The 16,195-nt window shown below is 41.9% G+C and overlaps 1 protein-coding gene across 4 annotated transcripts in view; it reads left to right on the top strand.

Moving 5' to 3' along the window:
• Nucleotides 1-16,195, top strand: part of chchd6b (coiled-coil-helix-coiled-coil-helix domain containing 6b) — a 91,246-nt gene that overhangs the window by 3,215 nt on the left and 71,836 nt on the right. For 2 of the 4 annotated variants that reach the window (XM_076754246.1, XM_076754255.1), the window contains exon 5: nucleotides 14,674-14,694. The exons of the other annotated variants lie outside the window; for them this stretch is intronic. In XM_076754246.1, coding sequence (XP_076610361.1) covers nucleotides 14,674-14,694 — 21 coding nt within the window. The remainder of the gene's footprint in view (nucleotides 1-14,673; nucleotides 14,695-16,195) is intronic. 4 annotated transcript variants of the gene reach the window in all.

Here is a 16,195-nt window from a genome sequence, read left to right as displayed (position 1 = left end):
CAAATATATGTATAAAAGTAGCATATTTTATCTCTTATGGCTGAGAGGCAATGTTCTAAAATCAACATGACTTGATTAAAGATTTTACACTTTACATTCTTGTATTATTTAGCAGGAGTAAGAAAGTTTTTTCCCCTCAGAAACCTTCTCTAGTAGTCAACAGTACCCTCTACTGTTTAGACTTTGAATGGCACCTCTGCACTGCAACCCTGGCTTCTGTATTGCAGACAGAAAACCTTAGAGTGAGTGATTAAGATAATCTAAATATGATGCTATACTTGCTGTTTAAATGCTAGTAACGCTGAAGTCGAGATGTTCATTGTGGCGTTGTTATGCTTTTCAGTGATTGCGCTGTTTTTGTATCACTAATGCAGCACAGCGTTTCCTCAGTCCTTCCTCAGCTGTTCACTGCACTGAATAGACTATGTGAGTGGTGTGATGGCAGAGATGTACAGTATCTGTACTTTGTCAGAGTAGGAAAATCCTTATTGCCTGCTTGGGTACAAGCACGGCCATCTATTTCAACAGGCTATATTAATGATTACAGTATTATTGGACATATTGGATGGAAACAGGAGCATGACCAATGCTGTCTTCTATGAATGTTGACACTGATCAAAGTCACAGGGTTTACGTGCATATCTGTAATGTGATTAACCCCTGCCTTTCAGCAGTAGCCTCGTTTCTAAAATAACACGTAAACAAGAAAGTTATTCATTTCTTCTCTGCATTTAGATGTAGAGATTGTCCTGATTATCGTCTGCATGAGCTTTCTGTGATAGTTCTACTTTGTCACTTTTTCAAATGTGCTTGTTGACACGTGCTCTTATTAAATTCAGCATTCAGACTGATAATGAGTCAACCAACAGTGTAGTGTGTGGGAGTGAAAGAGAGGTGATTGCCAGAGAGATTTGTATGTTTAACAAGTATGTGTGTGTGTGTTAACCCTGAAGGGGCTGTTTTGTTACTTAGATGTATTGATTAACAGTGATCTATTGCCAATCATTACTGTGCGACTCCCTCCTTGGTGTTTTTTCACTTGCTTTTCTTTGTTAAAATTAAACAGTGTGAGTTTCCTACAGTCCTAACTCTGTCTCTTTCCTCTCCAATTGATTTGTCCTGCAGTGTCTTTTCAGTGGGCCAGCCAGCTGTAATGAATACTGAATGAAGCTGCTGGCTTAGCTTACACTGATATGCGCTCCAGTCATTTAATGATGTTGCATCGCAATGAGAAACTGAGCACTCTTTCCTCACAGCTTTGTTTTCTACGTTTTCTCACATGACAAGTCAATACAGCCTGTCAGTGAGTGTGTGTGTGCGCAGATGTGTGTTTGTGTGTGTAGAAGGTTGTGGTTGCACAGAGTAGAAAATGAGTATTGACCCAACTCTGTCATTGTTGATTGGTGTGTTTGACAGGTTGTAACGTCTTTTTGTCAACACTTGGATTAAAGGTTTCTCGTGTGTGTGTGTCTTGTGTGTGTGTGTGTGCATGCTCAATTTAAAGGATGCTTGGAGTTGAGTGATATACAGGTACGAACCAGAATCTGTGCATTTAAGTAAACAGAAGGGGAAACTTTTTGCTGCTTTCAGGTGTTGATAGAATTGAAGTAGAGCATTTGTGAGAAGCCTAGACAGCATGTGTCTCCCCCATCGCCTCTCTGTTCCCACCTTTTCCTCTTTCTCACCTGTCCTTCCTGCTTGCTCTCACCTCTGATTCTCACTTTTTTTCTTCTTAACTGTCTAACACATTCATTGTTCCCCTCTTGATTTCGCTGCTGTCAAAAAATGTGGCACATATTTAACAAACCCCAAAAAGACCTTGAACCTAGCATAATTCATTCCTAGGATTAAAAAGGAAGATGCAGTGGTATATATAGTTTGTGCTGTATTGCTTCATCTTTTGAGGAGATTGAATGTACCTGGGAATCTGATTCAAGAGCTCTGCCACTGGAAAATCTCTGTGCTTAGCAGGTGGGCTTCTCACTGTTCTTTGCATTTTCCGTCGACCTTGCATCCCCCGGCAGCAACACAGCCGGAGGCTTCCCGAGCAAGTCTACCCCCCCACCCCAATTTTCTCTACTCCACCTTAAAACGCTCCACTTTGAGTAGTTTGGGAGCCGTCTTATTTCCCAGAGGAGAAGACACACACAGAGACATACACTCACACACACATTGCTGCGACACTATCCTACACAAACGTATATAGTATGCCACCCACCTGCCTGTTTCCCCATGTGTACTCCTTGCTCCCCAGCAGGTAGGCTGTATGTTAGTGTTGGGGTGAGCACGAGGTGAAGGAGGTGTGGAGGCAACACCAACACCTGTCAGAGAACTGAGCTCTTCACACTGCCTCAGGCTGCCTGTCACAAACACTCACATTAGCCATTTACTCCTGTCTCTGTGCCAACCGCCACTGCTTGGACTATGTGTGTGTGTGCGTGTGTGTGTGCGTGTGTGTGTGTGTGTGTGTGTGTGTGTGTGTGTGTGTGTGTGTATATATACATATCTGCATCTGTATGTATCTGTGCTTGTGCACACCTGTGCATTAAACAGGCTCTGAGTCAATTTGCATCAGAGGAAGGTGTGTGTGTGCAGGTGTGTTATGGAGGGATATCTGCCTGCAACATTCCATGCTATACCATATTCTTTGAGCACTGTATATTGCATATTTAAGCTTTTTTATACTGTTTTTATACTACTACTGTACTATTTCAGTTTCCTTGTGTGGCATGTGATAGTGTTAATTCCTTGTCAACCTGTAGCTCATTTAGGTCTACTACTGATTGCCAGTATGTACCGTTACTGCTGCAGAAGCGTTAAGAAGAAGGTAGTTCAAAGGGAAGAACTCCTAGTGTGTCTCAGACTACATTCCTCTCATTCTCGCTTACTGCACTGTCTGTGTTCATGACAAACCAGCACCATTCAGCACTGTATTGGCAATAGTTGAGGGAGAAACATTGTTGTGTGAGAGAAAAAATAGTGCCACTGAAATCAGGATCAACTTCAGAACACTGGCCATGACTGATGAGCTGTAATAGTTGCAGACTATCTGTCCACTTTCACACATTCTTTATTAAAATTGCACAGTTGATATTTTTTGCCAAGTGCTGCTTCTGCTCCACATTTCCTTGTTGTCATTATGATGTCCAGCTTCTCACCCCTCCTGCAGAAGTGCTCTCCAAAATGTGTCTACAACTTGGCCTTTTTGATGTGTCACCCTACCTTGTTCTGAGACCACATTTAGGCCTTAACAGTTGCACCTTGAGTGAAGACACAGAAGAGACAACAAGTTACATTAACACCTAGTCTCTTCTCCCCTCATTTCTTTCATTAGCACCTCCTGTGTTTGTTTTCTTCCCCCGACTATTCTCTCTGCCTCAGAGGTGTCATTCGTGCCACAAATAAATGCTATTAGTATGCACAGGCATTCAGTGCTGAGCAGCTCCCACACACAAGCACGCACACACAGATAATAACAAGCATCTGCTTTAAGCTATTGAATTGCAGAAGCTTCCCAGGTGGGTGAGAAGAATAGAGTTTACTACCTGTTTGGGGGTCGCGGGTGAATGTTTGTAACCTGTCAGTTGATTTGCTTTCAGTCTATATTTAAAGCCAGCTTTTATCTGCTGTCTCCATTGCAAAACCAGTGATGGGCAACAACATTGCAGGGTGCTGTTTTAATTCACACCAGTTTAGTCCAAAGTCCCATATGGAGAAATTTAAATGACAATTTAAGATTAAAAAGACGCAGATAGATGTAAACTCATCAGATATAGAGGCCACCAGCCATTCACTCAGCTGACATTTTGAGTGTTCACAGTTGTCTCAGTATTACAAACTCTGATTCAAAGTGTGTATTGTAGTGTAGTAGATATGCATGTTTTAGTGTTACATATATGTTTGGATTTTGAATGTCTCTGAATCAGTTCAAGTGACCTTAATTCCCCTCTACTCACATCTACTCTATTCTTCTCTTTCCAGAAGTTTATTAGCCCTGGAGGCCATTTTCATATAAATTTCAGTGTGGAAAATAGGTTACTCCTCATGCGTCATACCATCTTGCTCCTCGTTCTTCTCTTCAAAGCCAGGAGGGACATTTCCTTGAGTCCCATGAACTTATCAGTAAATCATATTTTGAAACAGTGGGATCAAATTTACACTTTGCTTTCAGTCTACCATATTTTCCCCATCATTAGAATTTCACATTTTAACTGAGATTTGATTATAATGAAGCCATGCTACTGCAGGCTGTCACAGATTGTATGTAAAAATAAATTGACGTCCTTTATTCAACTGTAAATATCAACATCTGGATCTGAGAATTCTGTCAGACAATGCACCCATTTGGTCACTCCTTATCACCCTGTCTTCTCACCCCTCCTCCTTGCTTTAGCGACCTAGCCAGATTTTTGTGTGGACAGTTAACCAGCAAATCAGGTAGATTTCTCATGTCATGTATATTATTTCATTTTTATTATTTCATTTGTTGAGGTGTTTCAATTCCCTTGCGGTGTAGTCAGACCCACCCTGTTCCCTTTTACCACATCACATTTAACCACATATTACCTGTGGCTGCAGATTTTGGGTGATTGGTTGGTGTGTCTACTACTTGGATAAGGAAACTGGATGTAATCCCGTGACTAGTCACTAGATGGCATTGTTGAAGCATGTTCATTTTGCCAAGGGCTATAAAGCAGGAGGGATGCTGCTCTGCACAGCAGCATGTGCTCCTGGACAACATGTTCTCCCAGCATTTATTCCTCCTCCTCTGTCTTTTTATCTTTCTCTTCTCAACCTCTCAGTCCCTGTCCTTTGTGTGTGTGTGTGTGTGTGTGTGTGTGTGTGTGTGTGTGTGTGTGTGTGTGATGACTCAGAGTGAAGCAATTTGACACTGTCCAAAAGAAAGATGATGAAAACCAGGGTGAAAAGCCCAACATTCATTAAAGTCAGACCTGAGATGACAAACACTCCAGCCACTGACCACCACAGCGGATGATGCCACACATGTTAACAGTATTGCCCCGCTGCTGTGCAGAAGCACCAGGAAATGACACTTGACAAGGCTGGAAAATGTGGTTTGCACTGATTATGCAGCCTTTCACATACAAGACGTTCTCGCTCACCAGCAGGCCCCCCTGCTGTGTAAGTCTTAAAGACATTTGTCAGTGATCACAGAATATAATTCTCTGCAATAGATCTGTGTACTGTTGTTTCAGCTAATTCCTTTACTTTTATTGATTGCTTTAAACGTTGTGTTTTCTAATTGAGTGTCTCTTTTGTCTCCATTATTTCATACCGTGTTGGCATTCCTAGATATTATTTAATCTGTTGCATGCTTTGAGACTTCGTTGCGCATAAAATTTATGATTTGAAGGCAACGTTACTCCCCACCATCTCTGAACTAGCCTGTGGTTACATCAATCTGTCAATTCATATCACTTCAGCTGCTTTGAGTGTTTGCTTTCTAGCACCAGATGGACATGTTGGTTGAGCTGTATTCAGCCAATCCCAAAATAATCCCTGGATGGATTTTTTTTTTCCCCTGACCAAAGATGACAGCATATATCTAAAATAAGAACCATGAAACCGTTGTTTCTCAGCAGACGATAGCACATCATTGTTGAGCATATTACAGAGGAATGCAAATCACATAGTAGCACACGCAATAAGATAGTCACCCTTTAATATCGTGTGTTATTCAATGTCTGTTCATCATCCGATAGTTATTTGTTGCAAGATACAACAAAGAGTACAGATGCATGAACACATTCAGGATATCTGTCGAAAAAACTCCACAGAAATAAAAGTCTGCATTTCTATGGGAGCACCTGCATTTAAGCCAGCATTTGCACACCAATGTGCACATGGTTAATACACAATTGGACATACTTATTTTTGCCTTGTCTGCCACCACCCTCTTTTTTCCCACGACCCGCCTATGAGACAGGACTGAAGAGTCATTTTCACCAATATACGATAGCAGTCAGCAGCTAGGGCAGCAAGCACATGGAGGTATTAGGCCAGAGAGCTCAGAGAAAGAGAAACATGGACAGGGACGGGCTGCGGGAGCTGAGAGGCGGAGTGGAGAGACTTGGAGCGTGGTATAGTAATAGATTCAGATGTCTGACTCTGACAGCCAGTCAGCTAGATAGCCAACGCTGCTTGTTAGCCAAAGACAGAGAGTGGGAGAGAGGAAGAGAGGGAGAGGAGGCAATCCAGAGGAGAGGGACAGAGGAGAAAGATGGATCAATGCAAAAGAAAAAGAACGAATTGAAAAACAAGCTGATATATGACAGTGGAGGGAGAGAGGGCTACATTGAGACTGAGTGGGTGAACATTAGCCTTCACCGTAGTCATGCCTTTTTAGTCTGCGAGTGTAACATACTGTGAGGGTGTACATATGCGCACATGGACAGATATAAGCTCAAAATTTCTTTCTCATAGAAACCAATGATGTAAAATTCAACAGGGATTCAGACACACACATTCACACACAGCTAAACCACTTGTTATCAGCTAGTGTAATCACAGACTTGACATCTTTTCTGCATGTTAAAGCAGCTAAGCCCTTTGTGCGCGCTCACACTCGCTCACACACATACGCACACACACACACAGTACTCCCCCGTAGTCTCGAGCGACGGTAATTGCTGACGAGCAGAGCGCTCACCGGCTGAGGAGATTTTGATCGGTGCGCAGCGGTGAGGGGGGGTGGTGGGGCGAGCTCAAATCCTGTCAGTTCAAAGGACAAATGTGTAGGAGTGCAATAGTGGAATACCTTTCCCATCAGAGAACAGTCATGATGTAATGACGGCTGGACAAGACTTACTTAATGTTTCCCAGATGCTTGCTGAGATATAGGGGAATAATAATTTATATTAGAACATTCAAAGTATGAGTCAAAGGTTTTCGAATATGAGATGAATCTTAATTAAGATTAAGATTTCTCATCTGCTGAGCAATTTGGCAGTCTGTTTAAGATGCATTCATCACAGTCAAAAATACAGACAGCCGCATGTCACTGATCTTATGTCTGATCTTATGAGACTTTCGACTAGTTTCAATGTTGAATCTGTTTTTTACATGTGGAATCAGATCTCATCTTTACCAAATGGTATACGTATTTTACTGTTGCCCAGTGCATGACAGAAGACTCAGTGTTAATATTAATTAATGAGACTTTGTGCCTCTGCTTGTTGTGTGTAATATTGTACTGCTTCATGCCAGTGAAAGTAATGCACTGAAGCAGTGTGTTCATCACTGATCCCTAGATTCTTTCTGGGCATTGCTTTGTTGGAAATTTGGTTGTGAAAACTTTCTTTTGAAGATTTAAAGATTTCAGTCTCTAAATGCAGCCGAGGGAAACTGTACATGTGGTCAGCATGAGAAAGCTGTCTTGACATGTTGGTGTGTTAGTGTGCAGCTTGACCTAATTAGAAGCCAGCCTGACCAAACTGTTCCTGTCTGTAGTCAGTTAGACGTTTCCGGGCCAGAGAAAGTTAGCTCTCTGGACTGAAAAGTTAAACTTTGCAGAACGTCACTATTTTAGGCTAAATGTGAAGAAACTGGAGCAAATGAGTGAGTGAGAGAGAGTGAGCAAATGAGAATATAGAATATGCCTATATTTATTGTTTCTCTCAGCACTACACTTGTTTTTTCCTGTCATAATTTCCTCCATCCTTCATTATCTTCCTCTTATTGACCTGACATCTCTTTTCCTCCATCCTCCATCCTGTGTCTTTTGTTTTCTCTGTGACAGTCTGTGGTGGGAAAGCAGGCTGATGATGAAGTGTTAATTCATTTAGCCTCCCCCGGCTATGTGACGAGAACACACATTTAATGAGCAAACAGCTAGACTAACCAATTCATGCCTCTGGTGTCCCTCCACTGTACTGTGTGCATGCTGATGTGTGAATTCATGTGTTTTTGTTGATACATGCAGGTGTGCACATCACACAGGTGTTATGATTCATGTGTAAGTATTTGAGCTGCTGTTCTGTTCTCCTGATAGAGGCTGTGCATTTGAACTGTATGTGTTAATAAGCCTCTAATACTAATGAAGAGACCTGGAAAAGCCTGGCAAAAACAACAACTGCCAGTGATTGAGATGTAAGCCTTGCAACTTTACACAGAGGTACAAAATTAGTCTAGTGTAGCTTCCAGGCTTGTGACGATAACTACATGATCACAATAGAGCGGGGCTGAGCTCATTGCCGTCATCACTGCACTGAGTGTATGGTGTGGGATATGAAACACAATAGTGTTTGTTTAGTTATCATCGTGGATTGTCTTCCATCCTATGTTAAAGGCTTTCTGGAGAACAAGAACTGTGTTGCTTGTCACTTCAACTTTGCGCATGAGGAGGAGGGACAGTCCATCAAACATATGGGGGATTGCAGTTGGAGTTGGAGTTGGCTTTTAATTGCAAGAGCTTATAGCGAACACACTCACAGCAGCTCCGCTTCTGACACCATGTTGTGTTGGTTTCTTGCAGTATCTCAAACGACAACTGCGAATGCGTTTTCTGACATTTAATGAACAGCACTTGACAGCATTTAGCAGGAGGCTAACTTAACCAACTCTCCTCCTGACCCACACCCCATGTGACCCCTGAACTCTGATGTGGGTAGATGTAGGATGTCATGCCTACCTTATGCCGGGATCAGACTACACAATGTTTTTGTCTTTGACGACGATCACAGTGCCATAAGCTTCTTGGTCAGGAGACGTTTTATTTCATGATCATGCGAAAATTCAGATGTCATCGGGGAGGCGGGTGAAGCCACTGTCAATCATGGCGACAAAAGCGTTGTGTGTGATGCTGGCAATCTTGTGTAATAAAAAAAAAAAAAAGAAAAGAAAGAAAACACTGCTGTGGATGCTCTGTAACATTACAATCAATCGCAAGAGGTGGTGTGAACTGCAGCCCCTTCGGTCATTATTTATACATCTGAGTAGCATCCTGATAACAATTAGGACAGATGCAAGTTTCACATATAGTCATTTTATCTCCATAGTTATTTATTCTACAAGGAGCAGGCTTGGCTGTGTTGGCTGCATCAAACAGGCTACATTAAAGTAGCCTATATGCTACTGGAGTAATGATAAGCATATTCCCAGAGTCAGGTCCATGGATAATGTTATGACAGCACAGCCAGCTACTCGCCTGGCTCATGAAGTGCTTCCACTATTTCTCACCAACATTTGTCTTTTTTGACTCGGTCATGGTACTCCCTTGAGGAAACGTCAAATAGACAGGGGTACTGTTGCCATAGCCCATTGAACTTCTCCTCTCTGTAGTTGTTCCACCTGACAACAGCAACCTCAGCATCTCTCCTGACCGCGCTCTGGAGAGAGCGCCTGATTGGTCAACACGACATGTCATGGGAGATATCACACTACTCGTGTCAAGACAAAAAAAATTCTGACATGGTAGTCTTTGCATCGGGATGTTTTAGGGCGTCCCAGACGCTGGACAACAGGTCGTTCTGCATGTCACACTGTACGAGTACAGACCAGCCACAATTGGCCAGCCACAACAAAATCGGGCTAGATTCATGTGATCTGATCTAGACATTAGATGACACCTCATGCCTGGTCAACAGACTCAACCAAGGGTATCATGGATTACTAGTGGACGACTCACAACAACAATAACTGTTTTCAACATGAAAAATGTGGATAAATAATCACAAAAGACACACGTCGGAGGAATTAAGGTATGATAGTGCATATTTGCTGATTAAAGGAGTAACTTCAATAAAACTGATGGCTCGTGGCTGTACCTCCACCTGTGATGATGTGTATCAAGACGATCCCAGTGTGTGGGCTTTCACAAAAGACAGTGGGTGTGGGTGTCTTCACTTTGTGTTGGGTGTGTCTTTTTTTGTCTGGATGTGTGTGAGAGAAGCAGGCTCTGTAACATTTTGACACCGCCTGCTGAAGAAACACACCTGCTACTTGTAAATTAATGTCAAACAAGTGAGAATGATTTTCTCAGTTTCTGGTCACACTGTGGTTTAGTTATGGTTTATGTTAATGACAGATGAGGGACAATGAATGGAAGATTTTAGATAACTGAATGATTTTGAGTTGCTCAGTCATAAAGGAAATTGTTGAGGGATATTTACCTCCCCAGTGAAGCTGATGAGGCATCTCACTGTTCTTTGTTTATGTCAAAAGTGAAAAATGCACATTGTTAAAACATGTCAGCTTTTTAAAGCCAGACAGAAACATACAAGGGATTACTGAATGCCATTATGTGTGGTGTTTGTGCGTTTGACTGGGCAAGCTTTGATGTGGATCACTCAGTGTGCCTTTCAGGACAAATCCACACAAGCTAAGCATCAGAATAGACCAAACTAGAGCTGGGGTGAAAGCACTCAGCTGTACCAATGGCATTTATTACTGGCACACATGATGAATGTACGCACCGTTCTTCTTCCTACAGAGATATGCCAGGAAGAAAGCTGTCAGTGAATTAGCTCTTACTGTCTCCTCTCTGCCTGTGTTTCTGTCTTTCTCTCTTTCTCCCTAATTAAAAAGCCAAATCAGTAGTTTGACTGTACAAACTGTGTCTGCCAGTGACATTCTCCATCCTAATCCTCATTTTAGCCTTCTTTCCTCATCTCTCTCTCTCTCTCTCTCTCTCTCTCTCTCTCTCTCCTGACTCTAAGTAGAAAACCACACCAAAATCTTCTCTCCCCAAACACATAGATTTATTCAAATGTAGTATTTGCATAATTCAGTATTTACATAATTGATTTCCAAGCAAGCGTTTCTCGCCATGTGAGGTGGTGTTGGAGACCAAAGGTCTCCTCATCCTGTCACATTTCTGTCATTTTTTTCTGTTACACACACATGCACATGCACACACACACACACACACACACACACACACACACACACACACACACACACAGTTGCCAGGCCATTGAGGGTTCAACTCTAAATCAAGCATGAAGCGTTGCCAAGCTGGTGCATCTGGTGACCCTCGTGGTACAACCACAGCAAACGTGCTTCAGCTGAGCATAGATAATTGAATGTATTGAAATCCATTAAATCAACATGTTTTTCTAGAAGGGGCAACACTAATTTCACTATGCTGTTAAATGATGTGCCCCTTTTCACCTATAAGCTAGTTTTGTAGACACAGGAATGCTCTGGTGCTGGTGACACGCACTGAATCCATTGCTCGACCATATCTCCCATTTGTCATCGTGAAATAATACAATTTATCTTGAAGTGATTTTTTTGACACGCGAAGCTGGGTCCATCTCTACTGATGGCCATGATTCATGCTTTATGATTGTGTGTCGACATAGATTTTAGACCAGGATGAAACCGATAGCCCCGATGCGCATGAATAGTGACAAACAAAAATTTAAAAAGACAGCTTTAGAGAGAGGTTCAAACCTCGGCTTCCTCCTCAACTCTGTACAGTTGACCAATCATGGCAGGAAGTGGGTGTGAATGTTGGATTGTCAGTTTAGGAAAGTTGCAGAGTTGATGGGAACTACTCAACCATCTGACAAGCACTTCTGAAGAAACATACTGGCTGATATAGAAGGAGGGAAGAGAGCAGGTCCTTACTGTGTGTCGTAGACTATGAAGTGAGGAAAATTGAGGGTGGTTGAGTGGTGATGGTTAAGATAGTTATTGTTTGCAGAATTGGACAATAGTACTCTGCTAGGTCCACGACCCACGGATAAGTCAGTTTTACTGGCAGAATGAGTGATATGTTTCATCGCTATGGTTACCTGCAGTTTAATATACTAGCGCAGTGCCTGTTTGGAACGGGCCGATTACTTTGCCTCCTTTTCAATATCATTTACCTGTAGAGCTGGAGAGCCCCTCAGCTGTAGACGCATCAGTTCCAGAGCCACAGTTTGCACTACCAGTTTTTCATTTTATTTATCTTTTTTTTTTGTTCGTTTTGTTTTTACTTAAGTAACAACACATTAATATTTCAATAGACCACCAGTTTTAGACAGTTTATTGAGGGCTTCCCGTAAACATTCTTCATTATTTCTTTTTCTTTGTTAAATGGCATTTAATTGACTGAATATAGCCCAAAGACCTAGTGGTAAAAATGTTAATTGTAATACACAATTTAAAAATTTGATGATAGACTTTCAGCATTTGTTGGAGATGCTGACAGAAAAGCCCTGCCACTGAAATTTAACTCTAAGAGGTTTTTCATCCAGATGTAACAGAGAATGAAAGAAATCTTTACCACTAGATTATTCTGAAGCTAACCAGCTACCTTCAGTTATAGCTGGTTCCCAGAGCGTTCCAAAGGATAGGCTGACATTATTTATTGATGGTAGCTTGCATTAGCTGAATAACATTACATTAACCACTGCATAGGGTTACCAAAACGTTAAAGGCCGTTATAACTGTGACAAACAATGTTTTTTTACAAGGAAAGACCCTTGTACGATGAAAGGCCCGATCGCTGCGAATGTGGTCTAAGTGATTGGTTCCCATTGTGTCCTCAATGCATCTTGGGTGTGTTCACGCCTGTTTTTGGAGCTGTCCACTTGTGATAGGATCATTCAGGATGCATGTTAATGCCAGGTGTAAACAGGCCCTGAGGGATCACAGTTAACTTGATTGATAATGCATCAATACTACATTTACAAGCTTTATCTTGGGAAAAGAATAGTGTTTTTGCTGCCTCACTGGATCGGGACTCTTAATGTGCACACTGAAGCTGCTGACTGCTGGTCACCAGGGAGCTCAGAGCCAGGAAAAAACAATGAGTGGATGTACCTGAAATGCCATTGTCCGCTATGGCCCATGGACTGCACCAAACTGCTTGGGTGTGTGTTTGTATCACTCTTCACTGCTCTTCTAAAGTCTATCATCTATGGAAATGGGACCTCCAAACCCATCTGAACACTCTGTGGGGGTCCACATACACACACACACACACACACACACACACACACACACACACACACAATCACATATTCAGTTTAGGGTCTGCTACCAAAGAGCAGGGAGGTTAAACAGATGGTGTCGGCTGTATCCGTTACACAGATTACCTAACACATACACACACGCACGTACACACACGTGCGCTCTACAGCAACTGGCTTTGTGAGTTCACCTCATTTAACTGAATGGTGTTTTTATGAGGCATGGCAACATTAGAGCCACCCACTGCTCTAATCTGTCCCTTTCTGTTCTGTGTATAATGCTGGACTGGGAGCACTTGGTTTGAGTGGGCAAGGCTTGATGCACCCAGATATGGTGTCCTGTTTGTCTGTTATATATTTTAACTGAACGTTATTTGATATGGTGATAGAAGTGTTGTAACATATATGTAGTAGTCCAGCTTATTACTTCAAGAGTCATACATACACAGGTCTTAAAAACACAGATTTAGCTGCTAGCTCTCTGTTCTGACTGGCAAAGTTCCACTAAGTGCTACTGTAAAATAGACAATTAACTCACATCTGTATAACATAATTGCTTTTTAAATATTAATGTGCAATCTGAAAATTAACATGAAGTAAAACAACGCACTGAAAGAAATACATTTAATTATTATTGATTTAAAACGCATTGGGTTTAATTGTGTTGCTGTGTTTCCTGATTTTTATGAAAGCAATACTTTCACTTGAAGATACACTCAACAGTGGTTTGAAAACAAAATAAATTTTTTAGTAGGCAGTGTGCAAGGGCACAGTCTGTAGCACACAAGCACCAACTGTCTAAAACTTGTGTGCTTTATATCCTTAGACAAGGCTCAGTGATTTTTCATCTGTAGCTTTTCATCTAGGAGGTCAGTGCAGCCATCACTGGCTATATTGGCTACTCATTTAAAGGCTCAAATGTTGCCGCTCTGTGTTCATTTGCATCTTGAGTTCTTGTTTTGTCCTTAGTGTCAGGAAGTCATGGATAAAACCACCTTCTCTTTTCTTCTCGGGATATAATCCTACATGTGTTAACCAGATCAAATGTTTCACAGACCCTTTTTTCTCAACCAGAGGAGCTGCTTTGACTTTGAGGCAGTGAAAAGAGAGGAGACAGATGGGTGGACAGGACAGGGGGTGTGGATGGACAGCTGACATGCAGTGAGGAATATGTGCCAGACTCAGATCCACAACATCTTGAGTATTGTGTGGAAACCATTTAGTTGCCTATGCCACCAGGATGACCAATGGAAGGATTAATGAGGAGAAATTCATATGTTGTTTCATTACCTTGGCAAACAAGTCAGTCAGTTGGTCACAGAATGCATGATGGGACACACTGGCTGCATTATGGGAATGTTGGGGGGGGGCTCAATTACATCTCTCACAACATCAGACATCTGGCAAATTAGGTTTTATAGCTAACAAGTAGTCCTCAGCCTGACATGTCCAACTTGTACATAATAGTGTTGATTATACTTTGACCGGCTCTGCTAACCTTGTTCTCTCCTTGTTCCACTCTTCTACTGTTATCTCTTTCTCTCTGCCCCATGCTCATTATCTGCCTCATTCTTGGCTGTTTATTTAAATAGAAATATTGTTATATTTATTCACCTCTCTTTCCATTTTCCGTATTATACCTATCTTTCATCCTTCTCCTCTTGGTCTCGACCACCATCTCTTCCAACCCTGCGCCTTTCCTCACACCATCCACCGTCTCACTAACCCCTGTTCCTTCTGTCTGTCCTAGCCAGCAGATTTGGACGCCTGGGTAAGCAACACGACCATTGCTGGTGCCTCCTTGTTTTTAAACTCGGTTCTCTCTTCTTTCTCTCTCTCTTCTTCTCTCTCTCTCTCTCCATTCTCTATTCAAATGTCATGTTTTCATTGTGCATTAAAGCGAGGCTGTGAGTGTGCTGCCGCCACCATTCCACACAACAACACTTTGGGAGGTATTCAGCTAGAAAATTACACATCATCTGTGCTGCTAGCAGAGGTGATTTTACACACAAACACACATATACACACTCAGCCCTTAAGCATCAAACAGCCGCTGCAGAAAGAAAAAGTGCGGTCAGCACAGTATAGGGATTTGCAGATGGAGTCATTGGGGGTGCATGTGCCCGTTAAGTTAGGATGAGATTAGATTGGATTACAATAAATGTAACGTCAATCTTTGTGTAAGGGTGAGTGAGTGTGTGAGTGAGTGTGTGTGTGTGTGTGTCTGTCTGCACACCTTTATTCACCATATCTGCATGACCAAACTTCTGACAGACACATGTAAACACAAGGATTTGAACCACACCACAAGGTTTTTACCGTATCAGTTCAGCTACACTCACTGTAAATTCTTAAATAAACTCTTCTCGCCATTGTCTCAAACTCTGGATCATGCACATCTCCTTTGACTACCCCTCTGTTATTTTCTTTTTGCAGCTCTGCAATAGCTCTTCATTACTGCCTGTGTCTGTACATGATGTTATTTTAATCCAGATTTACCATTAAGGAATCCCTCTTCATCCTCTTTATGATACTGTGTAATGATATTGACCCTGAAGCCTCATGCTGTTAAAACAAGGTGGCCCCATCGCAAAGTTCATGTTACATCTTTTAGTGAATCTCTCCTCAAGAGTGAATCTTTTATTTAACACCCCCAGTGCATGTACATTTCTGACTTCAAGCTGAACTGGCAACTTGTTTTCACAGTGTATCTTTTTGATGTCTGCCTCCTATCTTCCTCTGCTTGCATGCTGCTATGGCCATGGCCCAAACTATGGGTCTTCCTACAGCCAATCTGCCATCTTTCTGCCTGTCAAAGCTTGGCTCAGGGGGCATATTAAAGCGTTTCACCTCATCTTAACGTCAGCATCGCCATGTCAGCCCCTGCCGCCGCTGTGCCAGTCACATCCCACCTGAGTAGTTTTGTAAGTTCTGTTCCATTAGATGCACCCGCTATTACATAGCCATTATTTTGTTGTTACTTTGTGGTGTAGATGTGATGTACTTTTCATATTATTATAGATTTCCATCAAGCATCATAAATATGTCATATATCCATAGAGTAGTGGATGTGTGAGGTAACACATGAAACGTTACACGTGAAAAGTAATGCATTAAAAAACATGAACCTCGATGCTGTAACTACACACTTGGTGAGGGTATATGGTCGTTTTTACTGTGGTCTCCTAAAATGTTTACCGTTTATCTTATCTTTTACTGGAATATGAAATAAAGTTGATTTAAACTTTGAATTGTATTTTATATCCTAGGTG

This window comes from Chaetodon auriga, chromosome 2 (assembly GCF_051107435.1).
Source record: "Chaetodon auriga isolate fChaAug3 chromosome 2, fChaAug3.hap1, whole genome shotgun sequence".
NCBI classification, from domain to species: domain Eukaryota; kingdom Metazoa; phylum Chordata; class Actinopteri; order Chaetodontiformes; family Chaetodontidae; genus Chaetodon; species Chaetodon auriga.
The sequence above is the reverse complement of the archived record's forward strand: the minus strand, read 5'-3'. Positions and strand labels throughout refer to the sequence as shown.